The sequence below is a fragment of the Falco cherrug genome, chromosome 1 (assembly GCF_023634085.1).
Source record: "Falco cherrug isolate bFalChe1 chromosome 1, bFalChe1.pri, whole genome shotgun sequence".
In the NCBI taxonomy this organism is placed as follows: Eukaryota; Metazoa; Chordata; class Aves; order Falconiformes; family Falconidae; genus Falco; species Falco cherrug.
Window position 1 is genome coordinate 114,621,744 of NC_073697.1, and position 23,183 is coordinate 114,644,926.

Genomic DNA, 23,183 nt, shown 5'->3' on the forward strand with positions numbered 1-23,183 from the left:
AAAGATAACATCGTGAATCACAGACATTTCCAGAGCTGTCGTTTACCTTGGGGTGTTGCAGGGAATGCAGGGTATACCAGGCATCCGTACAGTTTACGCAGAGTTCGTTTTGAGCTCGGTATCCGATTTTTCAGAACTCCCCTTCCCTGAAACTGGCTACGCGGGACTTGAGCAGAGATTGTACATTCAGCATCAGTACAGTGATACAATTAGCACGCCTGTCGCTTGTACAACGCGCGAACTCTAACAGACATTTAGCAGCAGTTCGTACAACACGCTGGGCGATGATCCTTACAGGTCACCGTAGCAATCTTTGATCTGCTATCACAGGTATGCTCCACGCTATAGCTGCCCATAACCCACACCCTAAAGGGTTTTTCCATTCCATTTCCAGACTCTTCCAACTCCAGTAATTCTTAACATATACAGATATCCATATACATTTCTTTAATTAAAATGCTCCTTCACATACACAATCATATATTGAATTATCAAGAACAATAATATATTTCTGGAGCAGAATAGCAAAACGATCTGCTCTGCCAGTGCCACCCACAAACTAGACAAGTAACTAAGAAGAAGTTTGACAGTTTCAGACCACTTAGGAAAGAGAAATTCTCTTGGCCTAAAGACAGGGGAGCCATGCAGTGAAAGTGCTATGGAGAATACAGTAAATGCAATATACAAACCCCCACAAATTGTTAAAAATTACGTTGTCTCGTAAAGATTCTGGAACCATAAGGAGAATCCTTATCATCAGGAGCTATCTTTACAACTTCAGGAATATCAGATAGCATTAACGCGGGGCGGGGGGGTGGGGAGGAGTATGACACTGAAAATGGAGAATGTTACGCAAACACTAAAAGACTGGTTTTAGCCAAAAGCTGCGTTTCCTTTAATACACCAGGGTGGATGCTAAATTTTAAGAGTGCGTCTGATTAAAAAAAGCCATCTCTGCCAACCTTATGGAAGACAAAAACAGGGAAGGAAAAAGAAAGAGAAGGCAACTCTCTTCTAACAATTTCATTACAAACAGCTGGTAGAGAAAACAGAAAAAAGGCGACAGAGGGGAAGAAGTTCACGGTGAAACACAACCATGGCAACAGCTGTGCAGCTTTGGGGCAGCATCAATGAAAAAATGAGCGGAACAGGCTTCAGACTGGGTATTTTGGCTATTTAGGTAACAGAAGTTACCCCAAATCTAGATTTGAGTTTTAAACTGCATCACATCTGCCAGCAAACTGCAAACTCTCAAGAGTTGCTTGGGTCCCCCCTGCGTCTTTCTTATTAAACGTTTAGTTTCTGGCGGAGTAGCCAGTAATCCCAGCGCCAGCGAGGACGGGGGAGAGCCGCAGTGCCGGTGGTGGTCAGGGCTGTCAACTGCCTTCTTAACCCAGTTCTTCACCTTAGGGTTTTTTTCCTTCCCAAACAGATCAGTGGAAAGAGTTTTACCGTACAAACCCACCAGCACTGGAGTCCCAGTTCAATGCGGGGGTTCAATTCAGAGCCCTGCCATGAATTGCGCTCCCAGTTCAAACCACCTCAACGCCACCCGGAGGCAAAGAGCCGGCTTGGTGGTGGTGGGAGGACACCACGAGCTCAACTGGGGACAAGGGAGATGGAGCAGGTTCGGGTTCCTCCACGAACCTTCTGCCGTTTGTCTCCTCTGCCTCACATTAGCCACTGTGAATATCTTCCTTAATTTCAAACCTGAAAGGCCAAACACGAAAATATTTTGGTTTTTCTCCTCCATTTTATTTACAGGCTATCTACCCACCTCGTAAAGTTTAGTGGAACTGGCAATTTAGAGATGTCCAGGCCTGGCAAATGGAAGGCTACGGGGTGACTCAACGGGAAAGCTAGAGGAGCCTTCAGCCTCGCAATATTCCAAGTGTTAATGACTCATCTTCTATATCACCAAAGACATGAATAAATGAGAAAAACAGAATTCTAACAACAACAACAACAAAAATGATTACTGCTTTTTATGCAGCGCTCTTTTGGGATGTGATATGCAAAGCATTCATGGTACAAGCTATGAGAATGCCATCACCAACAAGCACAGATTCAAAGTGTGCGACTACACTTACAGGAGCGATTTGCCTGGCTGTACACTTAATCATATCGAAAGAGTTAAAACTTCTTCCAAGAAATGCCTTAACAGATTTAACAATATATATATATATATTTAGTATCCCCTGCATAAAAGAAAAATACACATTATTTCAACAGCCAAGAAAAAACTGCAATTTATTAAGTTTCAAAGAATCTTCGTACTCTTGAAAGCAACTTTCGGTGCATGTTCTTTAACAATCACATTCTATGAGGAGAATAAACATTAAAAGCCACAATTGTTGGTTTTTTTTAATCTCAGAGTTACAGACATCTTTAATCCAAAAGGAAAGGCAAAAAAAAAAAAAAAAAAAGAAAAGCCCCAAAACAAAACCCCACCCCCCAACCCTTAAACAGAATTTTTCATTCCCAATTTTAAAATATCAGGAGTTTTTCTACAACTCAATGCTAAACTTCAGCATGGAACATCATATGTAAACACGCACATACACACATACATATTTTATATAAGTGTGTGTGTATATATATATAAAATATATATGTAGGAGGCGTGTAATGGCAATGAGATGCAATTACTCTGAGGAAAGGTTATTCAGCTAAATACACTACTAAAACTTGAGAAAAAAAAACAAGTCTTGAACCCAGTTTGTGCATAGTTCATGATCCTCTATAAAACCAGCTTTTGTTAATTTGCAATCTTGCAGGACCCTTTAAATCTGATAAAACCATTAAAAAGCTAATCTTCCAAAAAAAAAAAAAAATAATGTAATGCACAAGTTTCCTGATCCAAGCAGGCAGGGAGCACAATGTTCATATAATTTTTAAAACATACTTGAAGTGTATGTTATTCCATTGTCTTTCTTCCTTTCAAAACAAAAACATTGATCTTTTTTTAAACATAAAGCGATTTTTTAATATATAAAGCACTCTTCAAACATCTATTTCTTTTGAGTCCATTATTTGGTAAATATGTAACTGCTACACATTAGATTAGGTATTTTCTTCTTTCTTACTGTCTTTTTTTTAATTTTATTTTGTTTTTTAATAATATCTTCAGTGCTAGGAGTTGGGTTTTAAAAATACATGAAATGGTGTGGAGTTGCTCCTCGGGAAACCCGGCTTTCCTGAGACATCTTCCACCATGTGCAAGATAGTGATCACAAAGTTTTCGCCACTTTGACGAAGAGGAGGAAAACAACAACAAAAATAGTACACAGCAATGGCCAAAGAAAAGAATACAACAACACTGTTCAATCCCAGAGCTCTGAAGTAGCATATCTTCATTCTGAAAATAGTTTTCTTTACGATGGAAGTTTTTTTTTTCTTTTTTTTTTTTTTTTTTTTTAATTCCTTTTTTATTTTAAAGTTTGAAGGAGAAAAAAAGGTCTGTAAACAGGTGGGAGCCAAAACTCCTGGCTCCTCCAAAAGCAGTCAAAACCTATGTCCAAGTGCTTGTTTCTGTTCCTGCTTGCAAGGGAACTATCAACTCTTTACAATTATCTATGGCCACAGTTCAACGAGAGTATTTTTTTTTTTAAACTTTATATTCCGAATGGAAAAATGGTGCAATACTCCGGTAATAATTTTCTTGCATTAGTCCACAATAAAAAGCCGCTAAAGGTAGATATACATATTATTCTCCAGAGATACACACTGTAATTTTTAAAATGCGATAAGAGTCCTTGAGTAAACATTTACACGTGAATTGTCGCCGGCCCCTTCTATCAGTTCTTTTTTTTTTTTCTTTTTTCTTTTTTTTTTTTTTTTTTTTCTAACATTATAGGATTAGCTACAAGAAGGGCTGCGGACACTCAGTGCAAAGTTAGAAGCTAATAACAATTAAACATTTGACCAATGAGCAAATAAAAAGCATATACTGAATAAAAGGAAAAAATTCACACTTTTAGTTAAACCACACATGGGCACACACATACATGCGCGCGCATACACACAAGCACACTCACATACATACATCTGTTCCAACGAAAACGTATAGTCTGAACACTAAAAAAAATTCTTAGAGCCTGTTTTTTGTGTACTGATGCTGACCTGGAAGTGTAATAATTAGACTTAGAAAGTGTTCACATTTTGTTATTGGCCTGCTGGATTCAAGTATTTGCATGTTGATATGTTTTTCTGTTTGTTTGTTGGGGTTTTTTTTGTGTGTTTTTTTTTTTTGTAGGTTTTTTTTTTGTTTGTGGTTTTTTTTTGTTTGTTTTTTTACTTTTTATATTTTTGGGATTTAAAAAATGACATGAAAAAGTAATGAAACAAGGGTAATGTGCATAGGCAGATCCATGGGAGTAGTGGACACAGAGACACCCCAACCCTGCCCTCCCCCCACCCCCCCCAACCTGTACAGTCAATAGTTACCATTCAGATTCATTACTTTTCTGTACCAATGGTAAATATCACACTTCACCCTTTCTGATTAGTGGGTCCGCCTCTGGTAATGTGCATAATAGTCACAGGCTCATTTTAAATAGGCTTTCATTCCCCTCCTCCCCGCCCCCCCCCCCCCCCCCCCGCCCAGTTTGATAAAATAACCCTTTCCAGCCCAAATTCTGAAAAGTGCCCTTCATGATAGACCTATTCTAAGCAGCTTTTATACTTTGTTTTGAAAATCACCATACAAACATAAAAAGACAACATAAAACAAAAAGCCACGAAAAAAATAAAAACCTGTCATTAGCATGTGACACTGACCAAAAGAAGCCCATACTGTTTCAGGAACAGTTCACAAGGGCTTCTGCAGTTTCATATTCGATATTGGACAGAGGTACTAAAAAGGGCTGCCAGTCTGATCTGTTAAAGCTGGATTCTTCATCAAGCCCGGGACTGGAAAGGGTTACAATTTTTTATTTTTCCTTTAGTGCTGATGATTGTTATTTCCATTTTGTTTCTCTTGTTTCCTAGATGGACTCCCCACTGAGAAGATCACCCGGAAGAAGAGTATTCAAAGGTGTCGGGCTTCCGATAACTCTGCCGTCGTCGGTGCTCGGGGGTCCCCAAAGGCTGCTGGAGTACTGAGGCACCCCCCCCCCACAGCAGGTCGCTGCTCCCCTTGCCCCCCAGGCAGGGGGTGTTCCAGTGGCCGGCGTCGCTGCGCACCAAGCCGTGGGAGCTGCTGGAGGAGCCCAGGCGGGTCTGGTTGCTTCCAGTGTTGGACTGCCAGCTGGAGGTGGGCGGCAGCGGCTGGCCTTGGGCTAGGAAGCGGTTGACTTCTTCTTCACCAGCAAACTCGGCCAGGATGGTAGTGTTTCCCAGGACACACCTGAGGACAAAAACAAAAGGCACAGCGACATGAAACAAGGGGTGCAAAGGGCACTTGGGGAAATACGCCGGGTGGACAGAGACCCATCGGTGAGCCCCCAAGCTGAATTCGAGGTGAGATGTTACGCCACATCTGCTCGCTTTTAGTCATCCCGGTCTCTTAAACAAAGGCTCCTCTGTCCTGTTTTCCCTCTACCTTTCTGCATCCGCAGGCAAACACACAAAGCCATGCGTGGAGACCGCCTCGCTTTATTAACACGCATCGATTTAGGCATAAAGGTACAAGCATACCAGCATTATCAGTAATAAATTACACCAATAATGACAAATTTATTAGAATACATTTTCAAAAACTATTCTCTTCGCATTAATTTGTCATCACAGAATATATTCTAGTATTTAAATCCTGCAGATTCAATCATTTGCTGGGTATTTTAAAATCAACTAACCAGGAAAAGCTGGGTTTTTTTAAGCTGCAAGATACAAGAGCAGAATAAAATTCAGACACCTTGCACCTCAGGGTGCCTACAGCCATCACACTCAATGGTTAACTTTTTAGTTACAGCAAAGCCTGAAATGCTGTTTCCAAGTTTGTGCTCAAGCACCTGACAACATCTCCTTTCCCCACTTTTGCTTTTGCATAAATGTTGTAGCTTTTATTATTTCTGAGCACTGGGCAATGTGACCTGTAGCAATTCCAGCACTTTGCTTTACTATAAAGATATAAAACATAGCTCCAACCATGCATCATATAATGTAGCAAAGCAAGCTCCAGACCATGAGGTATGCAATTCCTTTGCGTTTTAAAATACTTCAAAATATTTTCAGAAAACAAACTCAGAAAGATTAGAGAATCTCTTCCCCGCCCCCCCCCCCCCCCCCATCAACAATGCTTTCATACCCTTAAAGGTCTTAACCCATTGAAATGCTTAATATTAACTCTTCAATGTACAGTTCAACTTTTCTGTGCCCAACGCTTATTCCTGCTTTATTTAAAGCTGCACTTGAAACCCACTGGGGCTGTACTCTGAAAACTGATTTGTACTTCAATGCAACTCCCCACTCATCCTGCAAAGTTGAAGGTTTTGTCTTCCCCCCTCCGCACCCACATCCCCATTTCCTGAAACCTCACTTTTCTTTTATAGTATGTTTAAAATTAATTCCCTTTGTATATATTTGACAAGAGTAACTGCATGACTAATGCAATGGATGCAGAACACCTCCAAGAACCTAGCTTTGATTTTCTTCTCAAATTTATTTTGCAACCTAAGATCTTTCAAAGAAGAATGAAAGATAAATGACCTGGCAGTGTCTGCCTAAACCTCCAGGTTCTCTGTATTAATTGTCTCCCCACTGCATGGCGCGGAACTCTGAACAGCTACATTAACAGTTACCCTTTTGTTGGAATACAAACGTCCTTGCAATGGCTACTGCCCCCCACCGCCTGACTGCAGCCTGGAAGCCATCACCAAGCTGGGTTTGTGCAAATGCTCCTTGCTGAAAATCACATCTTAAGAATTTCTACCTTTCCTAAATATGCAAGTGAAGAGATCCAAATGCAGTCTTTGAAACCTGTGCATTCCACAAAAAAATTTAAATTCATTTTCGAAAATATTAATCACTGCTGCTCCTCATTTATATAGCAAAAAAACCCCACACAACCAGAGATGGAAAGTGTGAGCAAGCTATTCTCATATCAAATCACAGAATCATTTAGGTGGGAAAAGACCTTTAAGATTGTCAAGTTCAATCATCAACCCAGCACTGCCAAGGCCACCACTAAACCGCATCCCTCAGCACCACATCTACACGGCTTTTAAACGCCTCCAGGGATGGTGACCCCACCGCCTCCCTGGGCAGCCTGTCCCAGTGCCTGGCCACCCTTCCAGTGAAGTTTTTCCTACTATCCAGTCTAAACCTGCCCTGGCACAACCTGAGGCCTTTCCCTCTCGTCCTGTCGCTTGTTACCTGGGAGAAGAGGCCAACCCCCCCCCCGCACCCCCCTGTCAGGCACCTGCAGAGAGTGATCAGGGCCCCCCTGAGCCCTCTCCTCTCCAGGCTGAGCCCCCCCAGCTCCCCCCTGAGCCCCCCCTCAGCCTGGTGCCCCAGCTCCTTCCCCAGCCCCCTGCCCGTCCCTGGACACGCTCCAGCCCCTCTGCGTCCCCCTGGCAGTGGGGGGCCAGAGCTGAGCCCAGGGCCCGAGGGGCGGCTGCACCGGTGCCCAGCGCAGGGGGATGGGCACTGCCCCGGCTCTGCTGGCCACGCTGTTTCGGATACAATATGGGTCTGAGATTGCTGGCTCCGCGACGTATTGTCCAATGATCAACTCCATGTAAACATTTATCTTGGTATCTCTTGGAAGCCTAACACCGTCCTGCTGGCTTCAACAAATCCCACTGTATTTTAACACTGTGACCCTGCCAGCATATCCAACACATACGTAGCTCAATCCTTTTCATTCAGAAAGGTCTGTCCTGTCATTGCTAGCAGTGTAACCATAGTTATGCCACAACCTATTAAAAAAACAATTTAAACTGAGGCCTTCCAGATCACTGATAATGTAATGACATTGCCATGTACGTATTTAAAATAAGCACTTATCTTTAAACTCTCATACTCATTTTGCCTTTGGCATTATTCTTTTTTACCTGATGCCCACATCTAAACTGATATAACTAAAATGGGTCAATTTTTCATCTCCAATTGTTCTGAATGCTGCTTTGTAATAATTAATGATCAACAGTTTAAAAAGCACCATGCTCATTAATGTAAATATTGTTACTACAATTTCTGTTCACCAGGTTCATAATGGGAGAGTAGTTGCAATTTCACATAGGGAGCAACCGTTGCTCCTAAATTTGTAAGTATAGGGAAGGTAATCATGCCAGTAGTACAACTAGTTCCAAATGATGTTTCTGCTATGATCAGTGTTTTTCAATATACTCATGGTCTAACCTGTTGATAAAGAAAATTGCTTTCCAGCGCTGAGCACCTAAGTATTTCTTTGAAACATCAGTCTCTACATTCTTAACCCTCCCTAATGTCACTGATTTTATCACTCAAATTCTCCAGTCCTTGTGTACTATGCCAATTAATCCTATGGATTTTGAAACACCTAGAAAGCGCACTTTGTTGTCATACATTTCGTTCATAAATCCTTTAAAAAAGGTGACCACCACAAACACATTCTTTGTCATTGTTCCGTGCTTTCTGTTGCTCTCTAAAGCTAAAACCATGTCTCATGCTCTCTCTGAGCTTCCTTTGGAATTCTTATCACATCTTATAAATTCTTTGCAGCCTTAGAGGTGACAAATCCTTACTGAGCACATTATTAACGAATATCTATTATCAAGTTTTGTAATGACCTCTTATTCAGTAGTGTACGAGTATCTATTCCCAATTATTTTTTCTCTGTCTCATTAGGCAATTTCAAAACTCACATTAAACTAACTAGTGATCGGTGTCGAGTCCTAACAAATAAATGCCTAAGAAAATAGTTTCTGAGATAAAACCAGCTTCACAACAAAGGAAAGAGAAAGCAGAAACATACATATGCAGAGACTTTTGCGCCTTGGCTGCTTCCTCCTTGGAGCTGTATCGGACCACAGCATTCCCTTGCGTCAGGTTCAAGTGGAATGTTATTAGAGGGCCATGTTGCAAACACAGTGTCCGCAGTGTGGAGCCATCAATCTGGTAAGAAACAAACAGGGGGAAAGGTTTTTGTGATTTTACTTTAAATGCTTGTTAACTAAACAGGTTTTAAAAGCTAAATAGTAAGTACAGGTGGGAAAAAAGTGGTTTTCTTTGACAAGAAGAATTTATATATAGAATTATCACTGTCTTCATTGAATAAGACAACCTGTCTTTTTAAGGCTTCCCTGCAGTCCAGTGCACAAAATTTCCCAATTTACATTATGCAAGTTATATTTATCATTAAAAGTCCACAGAAATCCAGAGATAAATCAAAAGAAAAGCACATTGTCCATAAACCACCTAAATTCTCCCCAAGATTAATTTGGATGTCCACATTCAAGGTTTTGTGGCTTATAGTCTTCCTTGTGAATGATGCTGTGTTCCGGAAGGACTAGATTTGACACTTAGAAGTGTCCTATTTGACCCCATAGGAAAAGCAGATTTTACATCTCTCTGCTTTGAAACATCATTCACCTCCAAACTTACACATACATAAATGGTGCACGCTGAATGACTAATCACAGTCTTAAAAGTTCATACTTGATTTGACAGCACCTTGAAAATGTAACAAATTCCCTGTAGAAGACAGACACTTATAATAAATGCAGCAGAATAATTATTTTCCATTCAAATGGATCAAACGGCCAAGGCTGATAACCATTGTTCTTATCTCTTAAACGTGGCAAGTCTGTTATCAAAACTAGTTATGTACAATTCTACTTACCTGGGGCGTGAGGTTGCGAAGAACCAGCCAGCTGCTTGTTCTCCCTGAGCTGTCCGTACTCCATGCAGAACCTACAACACAAATTCCACACCAAAACATTTTACCAGGTTGTGGAGAGCATATTACAAGTAGAAAACTTATCTGGAAACACAGCACACCAGCAAGCGTTACTGCTACTGAGAACTTACAGCGGTTTACTCACATCTTGATTTATTGTCTGGAATGAGAGGTTGCTGACTGAAAACCTGCTTTTTTTTTTTTTTTTTTTTTTTAATTTTTTTAATGTTTAAAAGGTATGCACCATTTTTCACATTCCCACAATAACTGTTAGAAAACTAGTGGATACAGGTGTGACACTGCAACAAACTGTATCTTCAGGTTCCATTAGAATTAAGCTGGAAGACACATTTTAAAAGCAATTCAAGTGTCCAAGCTCAGACTGCTGCTTGCTATTGCTATTTTTATAGCACTGCAGCATTCTGCTGTCTTGCCCATGATAGGTTAATGTATATGACTTATTCAAAATAGGTATTTCTGCACTGACAGTGTTCTGATTGAAGATACAAGGACATAACCAACAAAACCTGCTTTTCAAACTTCAAGCCTGGTGTTTTATAATGAGAAACTGTATAAGCTTGACATTTATGAGTGGCATTTGAGAAACTGCAGTACTTCTGTGGTCACACACATGACCATACTCAGGCTAAAGAGACAATCCTGGCATCAGCAATATCTTCCCACCAGGTGGGGTTTTGGTGAAGAAAATAGACACAAAACAAACAGCAAGAAGAGGGAAGAACATTTAATTCCCAACTTCGTGAAAGCAGATTAACAGTCAGCTTTATAAAACAGGTGTAATACTTTTGAGGCTGACAATACTTCACAAACAAACATTAATATATCCATTATTTATATAGCCAAATCCATGGTTTCTTGTATTTGTATTTAAGCAAAACAACATCCAAAAAAAGAGCCTGCATGAAGGAATGAAGACTTTCCCTGAGCTTTGCGATGCCATTGGGTCCTAAGTGTTTCACACTCCAAAAATGTGTTCCATATGAAATTCCATGGGTTGCTTTGCTCATCTTGAAGCCTTGTAGGCAGTCATAGATCATACCACAAAACAACACACATGTTTAAAAGATATTTTTAGAAATTAAGGAAATGGAAATAAGTCCCAGTTGGAGTTCAATAATTTGGCAATTCCTACATAAAATTACTAATATGACCACCTGAAAGATGACAGTATTTACACCTTATCCTAACTAAAATAAACAGCTTCATCCCCAAAACAGACACACTCTTACTTGTATTAAACCTCAAGTTTCTGGAGCCTAATCCACAGCTATGGGGTGCCTCACTATTGCTAACACAGCATAAAAGTAAACAATTACAAAGAGACAGCACTCAGGTGTTACAAAACGCAGAAGTCAAGAGTACCAGAGGAGTAAGAGCTGGTCCAACCCAGGGGACTGGCACCCCACGTCGATGATGGCTTGGTGTTTGTTAAGCCTGGAGGTGGTCTCGTAGGAGCAGTAGTGTTTCTGGGTACCTTCCATAGTTCATGGGATAGAGAGGCTTGTGTGTGAGAGATTGGGCCAGAGGACCACGTAGACTTGATGTCTGACAATTTACCTGTAGCAGAAAAAAAAAAATACATTTGTGTATTTTTAGTTAGCAATTAATGGGTAATCATCAAGCTTCTGTATTTAAAGTATTCTTCCAGCTTTTCAGGAGAGAAAAGAACAGCATTCTGTACCATCCAGTGATATAAATCCTGTATCCTTTGAACCTACTTACGCTAGTATTTACATTTTCAAAGAATTTTCTATTTAATGAATCTCCCAACACCTGCTACGTATACCATTCCCTTTTTGAAATCTCCTACTATTTTGCTCTCATAAAAACCGATACATCTGAAAAAGACCAGAAAATGGACTTAAGTATTTGAAATCTAATTTCATCAAAATTATAATGAAACACTTCAAAATTGTCTCTCAAAAGCTTAATAGAACTTAACCACTTTTTCTTACATAAGTCATTTAATCTAATACAAATTAACCACTATATCCATACATTGTTCTGATAAATTAAAATTCCAAAGATCAAAGATCAACAAAAACTGTATTTCTGAATATTCGAAGTAACAGATACTGGGGTTTTTTCCATTTGTTTTTGAGAAAAATGAGGTTGATTAGACCATATCATAACCTGTCACTCTTTGTAACTTTTTACTCTTGTTATTTCCTTGATCAGTTTTTAAACTACCATACTGCTGTTCCTGCCAAATCAGAGTTTTGTAAAATAATACAAAACCCAGGAATAAGATGTATGGATTGGCATCCAGAGTGGCAGACAAAATTGATTCAAAATTACAGACACCAAAACAAAACCCTTTATTCATCTTTAGACCTACACATCCCTGCCTTTCTTCTTGTACCAACATAGGTTGTAAAATTGGAGCCCAATTTCCTTGTCATAGCACAGTGCCATCATCACTAGCGTTAGCTGCACGTGTTGGACTGGAATGGACTGAAATGGTCACATCACTGCATCTTCTGCCAGAGCAAATGAGACTGCGATTACAAATGTTTTGATGTTGATTGCAGACAGAAAACACTTGGTCTGACAAAGTCCAAGATGCAAAAATCTTGTGAACCGTTTTTTAAACCAGATTTGAAGTAGCAGATTAAGCTTAGACTGAATCAGTGCTTTGTATCAGGCAGGCATCGACGTTTTTTTAATAGTCCTAAAGCCAAATTTAGCAGTCACCAAATCACAGCCTGTTATATATATGTACACACACACTCCCCAAATTGCCTCTATCATTCAATGGTTTTATATTGAACCATAATAATTTAAGTGAAAGGGCAACCATTCTCCCATCTTCTTGCAAACTGTAGCAAAAAAAAAATAATTTGACAATGATGATGAAAACATTGATACGGGTAAAATGGTGGGGGTAAACAGGGAAAAAGTCTGAGTTTTACAACTCAGAGCAGCTCAGCCTGTGATGTAGCACATGATACATGCACATTACCACAGAGAAGATGCTGCTATGTCACTACTTCTCATGGGGTTAACACAAAGATTAGATGACACTGCAAAAAAATAAAAAGCAAATAAAGCAGAAATGCATGGCAGATAACAGAAAAGCAAGCCATTCCTTTCTTTCCCTTTCACTGGCATAAAACATTTCAAACAAGCCCTGTTTGTTTTGCATTCTGCAGCATGACCTGGAGGTTGCACCTTCCTTTATCCAAAGGAGTGGAGGGTTTTCATTGATTACATATGAAAATGCTAATACAATCCACACAAAAGCCCCAATGCATTTTTATAATGGGACATACTGGATATTTAGGTAGGTAGTTCACAAGCAGTTTCCACGATTTGCAGAGACGTGCTCTGGAATTTATAGCTCATGAAAAGAATGGGTTAATTATTTAGAATGTCTACAAGCTCACCCTTATAAGGGAGCATCAGACTTCGGACTGACTATTAAAAGACATTAAAGAGCCCCAAACCCCTCCAGAGCCATGCAGAGTACTTCCTTGAGGTACTACTAAACTTTTTCCTCAGCTGAAGATGGTTCACTTTTAACAGTGAGTTTATTAACGATTTCGTATCAGCTCTTACTGGAAGGGTCTAGTAGGGGTGTTTTTACTGAATTCCTAGACAATATTCCTCATCAAAGTTGCAACGGAAATAGTCATTAAGAAATCTTGATGCCAATTCAGAGTGACATGTGGCACCAAGTGGAATAAATACATTTTTCCTTAGCACAGTTCCAGGCATACCATCCAATGCTCACCACTGAAGAGCTACCAGGAGAGCTGCCTACCTAGCACAGTACTAAGAAAATACGCTTCTGTCTATAGTAGCATTACTGTAATAACTGGGAGAGCGCTTTCTAGGGCCTTTTCTCAGAATGCAGAAGGATGCAAAAGTAGAAAGGCCATTTTTCGTACCTGCAATGCTAGGTGCAGATGCAATGCTGCTGAAAGAGCTACTGTAGCCGGAGGCACTAAGCGGCCAGGCACTCGATGAAGGCAGCGTGGCATTCTGAGATGATGTTGGGGATGACCCTGCAGAACCAGCAGAGAAGCAACTAAGAAAGATGGGCATAATGATGTTTGGTGTGACATAAGCAAATCTATTATGTGCAAATACAAACCATGCAAGGCATTTTCCTTAATCAGCCTGGTCTCTGAACTCTAGGAATGAAATGTTATAGAAAGCATGATGAAGTGAAGCAGAAGTCTTTAGTAGAGGAAAGCTGGCACATTGGCAAATGTACTAGTGCCTGTGCAGAAGATAAATTCTGCATTCCCTTTAAGATACATGACTCTCAAAAAATCAGTGTTAAACTGTTTAGACTCAAGGAACAGGCTTCATTTATTAAGGTGCTCTGCCAGCTGACTTAAGCAATGGCAACTGTAGATGAGCATAGATGTGTATGATAAACTAACCTCTTACCATGGGTGATTTGTCCTAAATTACTCGAGGCAAGCATTTCTCCTACATCCTGATGCCCACACACATCTTTAGATTTTTGCAGACTTTCAGTAAAGCAAGGATATATTTTAGCAATCTCTTCTTAAACTGATAACATTAAATGAAATAGCTTGAAACCATCTTGGTAAATCATTTACAATCTGAGGAGCTATCTAAGCATACATACAATTTCCTTACTGGCAGCAAATGAAAGAAACTGAACATAAAATAAAATATCTTCGTTATAAAGACCAGAAAAGCTGGAAGTATTCTCTCTAGCCACCAACAAAATTAAGTATGTATCCTAGGTGACTTATCATTCCTGACGTACATAGGTGATACTGAAGCATCTTTAACCAACTAATAAAAATACACAAGTTCTTTAGGAAGGGGCCCTGTGCTGAGGTAGAAGGGAGGAAGTAAAGGGACAATCTCAATCCCTCAGAGCTCAAAAAACCCCACAGGTTGTATTTCCAACTGGAACAGCAACCAACCAAACTTTACTTTATCCAGACTCACTGTGCTCCAAAGGACACCACCACAGACATCAGTCTCAAACAAAACAACTCTCTATCAGGGCCTTCTCTGGAAATAATCTATTCCCCAGGCAGGGATGAGGAATTGTATCAGATTGAAAGGCCACAGAGCTGAACTGTTCCCAATTCCACGTGACTTAAGACTTTCAGCTCACAGCAGCTGACCCTGCAAAGCTTCATTTGCAGACAGGGTAAAACAAAAATCAACCCAAAAGCTTAGGTTTTGTGTGTACAGTGCGAGGACGGTGCACACCGCGGCGTAGCCCTCTAAACGGAGATGAGCTCTGCTAATACGTGTGTACTTCACGCTGCAGTGTTACAAGTCTTTTCCTGGCAGCATGTCGTGACAGCCCCAACCTCATATGGAAAGGCACTGACAATAACAGATCATTTTACCTAGGAGCAAACACCTCAGTTATACAAGCATAAAGAAACAGATCCAGCAATGACATTTTTAAATTAAAATTAATTATTAACAAGCTAAAAAGCTAATGAGGAAAGGAAGCACACACCCCAACAGTCACCGCTTCTCAGAAGGTTTTAGCTCTTGAGGGACTGTTTACTTCTGCAAAGTTTACCTGTACTGACCCTAAGTAGTGTAATTATTTCTTCACTCCACAGACAGATTATACACCAACAGAGCTAGCGTATACTTTCCTTCTATAAAGAAAGAAGACCTTAGAAGGTATTGTCTAGCTTACAAGTATAGATGATAGCTCTGTAGGGGTGGCCTTTCAGCCTAGAAGGAGTATTTCTTGGGTGCACTATATCTGAACTGTGACTTTATACTCTTCAGTCTTTATACTTTTCTAACTCCAAACCATCTGGGTTGCCTGGCCCTGGTAGTACATTTGGGTCATTAAAAGTTAATTCGACGTTACCCATGCACACAAATACTGCATGTTTCAGCTTAAATCAAGATTGCTTTTGGGTGAGAGAACTAAAATCATTCAGGGCACTGGAAGCCCCTGCCTCTCTTCCCTTGTTTCACATCCCTTCACTTGAGTTAACAAGCTCAGAGCTGGAAACCCGTTTCACAGACAGTTCTGATTTACAGTCTACGCAGATACCACCGATGTAACTACTAGAACCAAACTCATGTTTTTAATCCTGACGGGTCCTTTCTTGACAGCCTGGTTATACTATTCCTGTGCACATCAGTGCGCTCTAACAGAGCACGGACAACCTATTTCGGCATGCCGATCACAATTAAACCAAGCCACCTTTCTCCTGATTCACTTTCAGTACATCTAGTTAACAAGTAGCAAAATCCCAAAGGGTTATTGTTTTAGAGACTACCCTTTTCATCCTGAAGTAAGACCGCCAGAAGGAGCCAACAAGACAAAAGGAATGAAAATGGCACTGGGAAATAGGGTCCCCTATTTTTTCTTTTCTTTGATGGTTTTGGGGCCAAAACTGCTCTAATTTAGTTTGCTGATGTATCTTCTAACAAAGCTGCCATTAATTAGTATGACAGAAGCCTGCTGCTTCAGCAACAACTGTGGGAATTCTGTATTGTGTTTTTTGAGTATTTCACAAAGTGTATGTAAAGAGGGTGGTGAGTATGGAGAGTGAAATCTTGTTCAACACAAAGTGTTATAGGTTACAAAAACTTCCAGTGACCACAGAAGTTTGTATTACATCTCACAGCCTTTTCCAAAATAAAAATATTTACATTCCCATGGAAAACCAGAAACTTCTTAGTCCCATAGTTAAATCAAGTATTTCTGGATATTCAGTGAAAGTTCAGAGCAGAAGCATTATTAGATTGGGATTACATGCAAGAATTAATAAATCCATGATATATCAAGTCAACTTTTTTGGAAAGAAAAAGAAAATACACACAGATGTGAAAGTAATTTGTGTGTTTACCTCCACTCTTGAGAAGATAGCGATTAACATCCTGTATCGTGGTGTTTATGGTAGGCCCAGTTGGAACACTTCCAGGAGTAACATCGGGGTCATTTTCAGGATCAATATTCTGCAGTCCTTTCCATGGCACTCCTGGATGAAATTCTGTTTCAAATATAATAAAAAGACAAGTATATAAAGTCATAATTCTCCAAAGTGCCTGTGTATCAGAAGGCATGAGGATTCAATAAATAAACCCAACAATATGTTTGAAGGACATCAGTTAAACACGAATGCTTTGTATTTTGTTACCTGGTGGCCAGTTTATGCTGGAGCCATTGGAAATTTTATCACTATCGGTTTTGGCACGTGACCAGCTGTGAGGAACAGCTACAGGTGGACTGGCGGGCGATTCACTGTTTTGAATCAGATCATACCGGCCATAAGAGTCATCAATGGAGGACTTTCCCGGAGGACCAATACTTAAACCTCCAGGTATAGCACCTGTAATGAATGAAATGGAAAGGCTTTGTTTAGGAGTGGGACCAATTTTGGGTATGGAATTTCATCAGTCCCCGCATTATGTCATTACTTTCTTTTTTTCTTTCTGTATTACAAACATAAAAAAGAAAATTAAAATATAAACACAGTAAGCAAGGCTTAAAAGCCTTGGAAGCCTTACTAGGCATTTCAGCTGTGAGATACACCGCTGGTGTGATCTAGACACTGAAGTTAAAGAAATTCACATTACATTACTGCCAAAAAGAGACTAAGTAATTCAAATCATTACACTGACGGTAAATAAGAATTTTCTGAGACATACTAAGGAATATAGGCAAACTGTAGGCAAACCCTCTTCCCATCTTTCTCTAGGTATTCACTGCTGATGGGATGGATGATTTGAAATGGCCATTCTCATGTTCCTACAAACTACCAAACAACAATTTGGCATAAACAGTTCAGCTACTTGCAGAAAAAAATACTATTGTAAAAGAAATAATTCATGCCACTCATAACAAAATCCAGGATACAATAAAGTTAACAGAGCACCATGTTCTAACAGAATAAACTTGGTACAGGAAATAAAGGAATAAACGACTCAGGATACTGGAGGCATTAGGGATAAAGGTGTTCAAACAGATTAGCAACCACTTTTGGAAAAATATGAAGTCTGTGCTCCTAACTCCCAGGGTGGGTAATTAAGTAATCCATTGCGCCTTTTTACAGGACTGGCTGTGAAAAGTTGATGACCTTGGAAAAACTGTGGGAGAAAGCCAATGTAAAGTTTTTTTGGATTGAAGGTATGCAGATCTGGAGTAAGGGGAAGACTGTGGGACTTGTTTTGCCAAAACTAATGGCTTATTTTACTTGAACTCCATGTTCTGAGCAACAAAAATCAGCAAATGAAAAAAAACATTCCTACATTGCATGTAGGAAATGATAGCTGCTAGCACTTCGATGCATTGCTGAATATGACTGCAGAAATCATTTTAAAAATATCACAGTCTCAAAGGGCACTCTGTACCAACCATTTATGAGCACTTACCGAAAATAGTAACAAGAAAAAAAAAATTACAACTGAAATATGACTCAAGTCTCAAAAAGCCAGACTGACACAGAGATTAAACGCAACATACCGTGCTTGCTGGAGTTCTGGTCAAGCGAAGAAGCAGCACTGGACAGATTATCCATTGAGTTGGGGTGTGTCCACTGAGGAAGGCGAGACTGGGACTGAGAAGTGTCCTTCACTGACAAACCACCAGTAATGTCCATGTTATTTACATTCATGTTCGAGTTCAGTCCAGCTAAGGGGAGATAGGTCATTAGATATCGGTAATATACTGGAGGATTAAAAGATGTGTTTAAAAATCCAGCTAGGGGGATTATTAAATACTGATTCTCATACATGTGTATGTATGTGTAGTCATTTACTATGCACATTTTCAACCCACTATCAAGAACTTCTGCTATTATACGAACACCAATATAACTCCCATTAATTCAGAAAATGTTAAAACTTTGCTAAAAGGGAGGAGGAAAAAAAGCAGGAGTAATATTTTAAAGCTGTCAGTATTTCTACTTGTAGTAGTACTTTACTTTTCACTTGTCTCAGAAAAGGTATTCTGAAAGAATGCACTGGAACGCTATGTTTAAACCAGTGAAGAATTTGCAGCATTCCATTGCTAAACCAAGGTACTCCTAACATCTCACCAGCACACTACCATGTCTGCCATTTTATTTTGCTAGTAACATTTTAAAAATCTGAAACAAAGCAACTAATTAAAAAGCCATACAAACAGCAGTTATTCATCAGAGCAGGTACTGTACTATTTGAGCATATATTTTGTATACACAGAACAAAAGCACTCAGACTGTATTTAAGGAATAATTTTGACATGCTTTGTGACATGAACCTGGGTCCTTTTTGATATATTATCCTGAATGTTAGCAGATGACAGGAAGCTGAGATATGATATAAGAACCTCTTAGACTTAGGCCTTTAATTCATAATTCTTTTGCCTTTGGATGCTCCCCACTATAACAGCTCACCACAGCAGTCAGAATTACGTTCTTAACTGCTGCACGGTAGATAAAGCTTGGCAATTCCATTGTACATAGCACAGACAGAGTCACAAAGAGATTGAATTAATTCCTTTATGTCATAAATGAAGTCTGTAGCATACATCAAACAATCACACAGAAAACAGGTCTGAAAGATTGTTCTGTTCACCCTGTCTCAAGGCCAAATCAATTATTTTGACATCAGTCATATTTGACATATCTATGGCTAACCTACCACAGAATGACCAGTGAAGATTTCAGAAACTTCCCAGATGATTTATTCCAGTACTCTACTCTGCTTACAGCGAAGTGGTGATCCTTAATGTTTAACTGGATCTCCTTTTATGCAACAGAAGTTCATTACCCCTCAGCATTCGCCACATGCTAGAAAACGTCTTTGTAGCACTCTTTTACATTTTTGAAGATTACCATGTCTCTTAAGTCTTTAGACTAAAGTGAGCAGAGGATTCCATTTTTTCCCCGTAGCAGCCATGTTTTTGAAACATCTAATCATCTGCACAGCACTCTTGCTGCATTCCTTCAAACTGATCTGCATCTTTCTTGAAATACCGTGACCAAACCTGACACCTTACCAACACTGATGAGAGCGGAAAGATGACTTTGCATACCTTCCAGATGACATTCCCATTTAGCAATATGACATTGGTGTATTTTACAACGTGACACTGTTAATTTATATTTAGTTCACAAATAACAACATATGTAGATAGTTAATTAAGCAGATCTTCTGTTCTGGTATTTGTGGGCAGAGCACAGGTCAGCAGATACAGCTTGCCTGAACAACCACCAGGCAGGCATGCGGTACCACAATTTTGTTTTGGCACTTCAGCTTTATTTACTAAATGTATCGTTATTTCTGTATTTGCCATACTGTGGAGCAAAAGATTTAGATGCTGAATTAACAAAATATACTCCCTCTTTCTTTTCCATACGGAACTGCTTTAATGAAGGACACTTACCAAGAGGGTAAGGAGCAAAGGTGTTCGGTGAAGACTGTTGCTCTTTGGTCTGCAGGTCAGGTAGGCCGGGAGCCTGGGGATGGGGTGAAAAGCTATCCATGGCTGATTTGCCTGCAGAGGGGTGCAAAGATAGATGTGGAGGGGGCGGCTGCTGCTTCATAAGCAGGGCCTGTGCCAGCTGGCGCTGGTGCTGCTGGATCTGCTGCTGCATGTTATTGATTGTACGTGCAACCTGGCAAGAAAAAGAATCAATAAATGCTCAATTGAACAAAAAGACATTAGACTTCTTGTGCCTTTCTCTACGGTGAAATAACACAATAGATTTCTTTACAAATAAAAATTGACTGTATTAAGGGTTGAAGAGCTTTCCTCCAACAAATGAATGTTGTGAAATAGCTTTATTGCTCTAGCAGTCTTTCCTTTTCAGTACTCAAGCCATGCACTGATTATTGTGTCTAAGGATGCTTTGGCTGCTTTGGTATAATGTAGCACAATCTCTTTAAGCTATTGAAACCGAACACTAATGGTGAGATTGAACTGGCAGGCAAACCTACTTGCTGCTCCTGTTGTCTCATGGGTCCGGAAACATTACGCTGAGCCTGTAACATCTGCTGCTGGATTTGTAAACGTTGGTACGCCTAGGGGACAGAAATGCGAGGTCAGAGGTCCTAACATATACAGTAAGCCAAACAAACTTGCTTGAACTCTGGTACACTATTAAATGAAAAAAACAAACATTGGAGTTTTCTGAAAACAGTCAAGGAAGCAAAAGTAACAATCTTGTTACAAATGTATCTTCTAAGTCCAGTGTTTGGGGTTTTTTTTTGTTTTATCTTAAACTAAAGACATCAATAAAAAATCTGATGAGTAAGTTTGTGAGCATTAAGTGGTTGTTAAAGGAAGGAACCGGTTTTTTTTTTCTGAAAATATTTTCTGTACATTTATATACATATATATTAAAAAACTGTTATATATTATTTAATATATATGTTATATATATTTAAAAAAGCAAAAATGTAAATAGAAGTTTATAACATTATAAAAACAGGATACATACAGTTATTTTTGGCTTGGCCATTTTGAGTTCTGACAACACTTTGTATTTAATCAGTTGTGCTGCTTTATTGCAGAAAAAAGCCACAAATCTAATGTGGTTAACCAGACAGTAATTTATTTTTTTCAAGGTGTTTCTCTGAAACATGTGAATTTAAAACCCAAAGGATTTCTGTTCAAGTAGCTGGGTACTGTTCAATTAGTACCATGGCATGAGGTCAGTGCTGTACTCCTCAAAACTAGGAAACATAAGCAGAAAGAAACAATAGTATCACTGCTGCTAATGAGAGTTTGACTAGCACATTAAGATCAGCAACGAAACTACATTGTCATCCTCAATATTATGTTTAACCCTAGCAAATACTGATTTACTGTTAGCAGTACCTCTTTTTAAAATATTCTTAAGATCTAATTAAATATTTTCATACACACACACATGCATAGAATTTGCAAATACAGCAAAAGTACACAACTTCTAAAAAACAAGTAGTTCTCATCACATGATTGTTTAATATACATTCCATTAATTATAGGAAATTCACCCTACACTTCATTATTTAGCGAGGCAACCAAAGCGAGTTCTCTGGGTAACTCAGGTGACCAGCCCTGCCAAGATTTCTCTCTCATTATGTTGCAACACAAATCTCCCAGCTAGTCAATCAGTTGCATACACTGGCATGTAATACACAGATCAGTGCTGTTTGAAAATATACTATGTTACTCATACCAGTAGAAAGACAACCGATTTCTTAGTTCCACTGATCAGCTGTAAATGATAATTATTTCACAAATAACTATTTATAAAGCCTGAGGCAAAACACATGATTTTGTTTCCTTATGAAGAAACACTACCAAAGAAATCAGCATCTGTTCTAGAGATCTGTCACACCCATTTAAAATTTTAGTTAGCCATTCTCTTATTTTATCTTCAAGCTCTAAATCAGAACTGAAGGCATATTTGCCATGTCTTTTAACTTACCAGCTGCAGCTGATAGAGCTGGTTCAACATCGTCATATGCTGAGGATTATTAATTGGCGAGGTTAACTGTGCAGGGCTGAGACCAATGTTTTTTGCTGCAAACTGCAAAAGCTGTGCTTGAACCTAAGAAAGAGCAGTGTATTAAACATTGTACATTTACTTTTAATGCTGGCAACTGCATAAGCCATTAGTAAGTGTCACAAGGCATCAGCTGGAAAATACTACTAGAACTATCAAAAACTTAACAAGAGGCTCTAATGCAAATCCTAGTAATCATATTCAACCATTCATTTGTAGAAAAAGAGCTGAGAACAAACTCCGCAGCTCTCTACAAACACTACTTTTGCAAAAAGGAACACATGAATGTGCACACACAGATGATGTACAAAATAGACATATGAGACAATCTTACCTGTGTAACATGTTTACAGGCTAGTAAATAAATCAACACAGACACAGCTGGGCAACAGTAGCTGCAAAGCCTCAGGAGCATGACAGAACGCATATGGAGGAGAGTGTGTATGGAAGAGTTCCAGGGAAAGGGAAAACTCACGAGTGGAAGTGTCATCTAACCTGAGGGGATAGAAACTGAGGCACTTGAGCACGAAGACTAGGCTGGGATGAATTAAGAGGTTGCACTGGCGGTTGCTGCGGCTGTTGCATGGTCCTGGCTTGTGCTGCTCCGCTATTGCCAAACATACCCAGATTGCCACTCGGTATCTACAGCAGGACGAGAGAGACATTGGCATTTAAAGACGTCACTCAACATACAACCTGGAAGTTACTTATCTGTGCAGACTTTATCCTCAGTGACTATGACGGGCATGGACAAAGAAACCAGCACATACAGACTACACTGACAGTCAGGTTTAGAATCAGGCATGGCAAGATTGCCATGTACCAAACATCCCAAACCTCTGAATCTTTGTACAGATGCCTGAGCAAAAGGTAGCTGAAGCTGAAGG

At 39.6% G+C, this 23,183-nt stretch overlaps 1 protein-coding gene across 1 annotated transcript in view; it reads right to left on the minus strand.

The window, feature by feature from the left end:
• Positions 1-2,220: 2,220 nt before the first annotated feature.
• Positions 2,221-23,183, minus strand: part of TNRC6C (trinucleotide repeat containing adaptor 6C) — a 218,796-nt gene continuing 197,833 nt past the window's right edge. The window contains 13 exon segments of the mRNA XM_055722083.1: positions 2,221-5,114; positions 5,116-5,347; positions 8,897-9,036; positions 9,764-9,834; positions 11,204-11,398; positions 13,732-13,848; positions 16,666-16,809; positions 16,957-17,148; positions 18,282-18,449; positions 20,187-20,418; positions 20,741-20,824; positions 22,219-22,341; positions 22,792-22,938. Of these exon segments, the coding sequence (XP_055578058.1) occupies positions 4,986-5,114; positions 5,116-5,347; positions 8,897-9,036; positions 9,764-9,834; positions 11,204-11,398; positions 13,732-13,848; positions 16,666-16,809; positions 16,957-17,148; positions 18,282-18,449; positions 20,187-20,418; positions 20,741-20,824; positions 22,219-22,341; positions 22,792-22,938 (1,974 nt within the window). The 3' untranslated portion in view covers positions 2,221-4,985.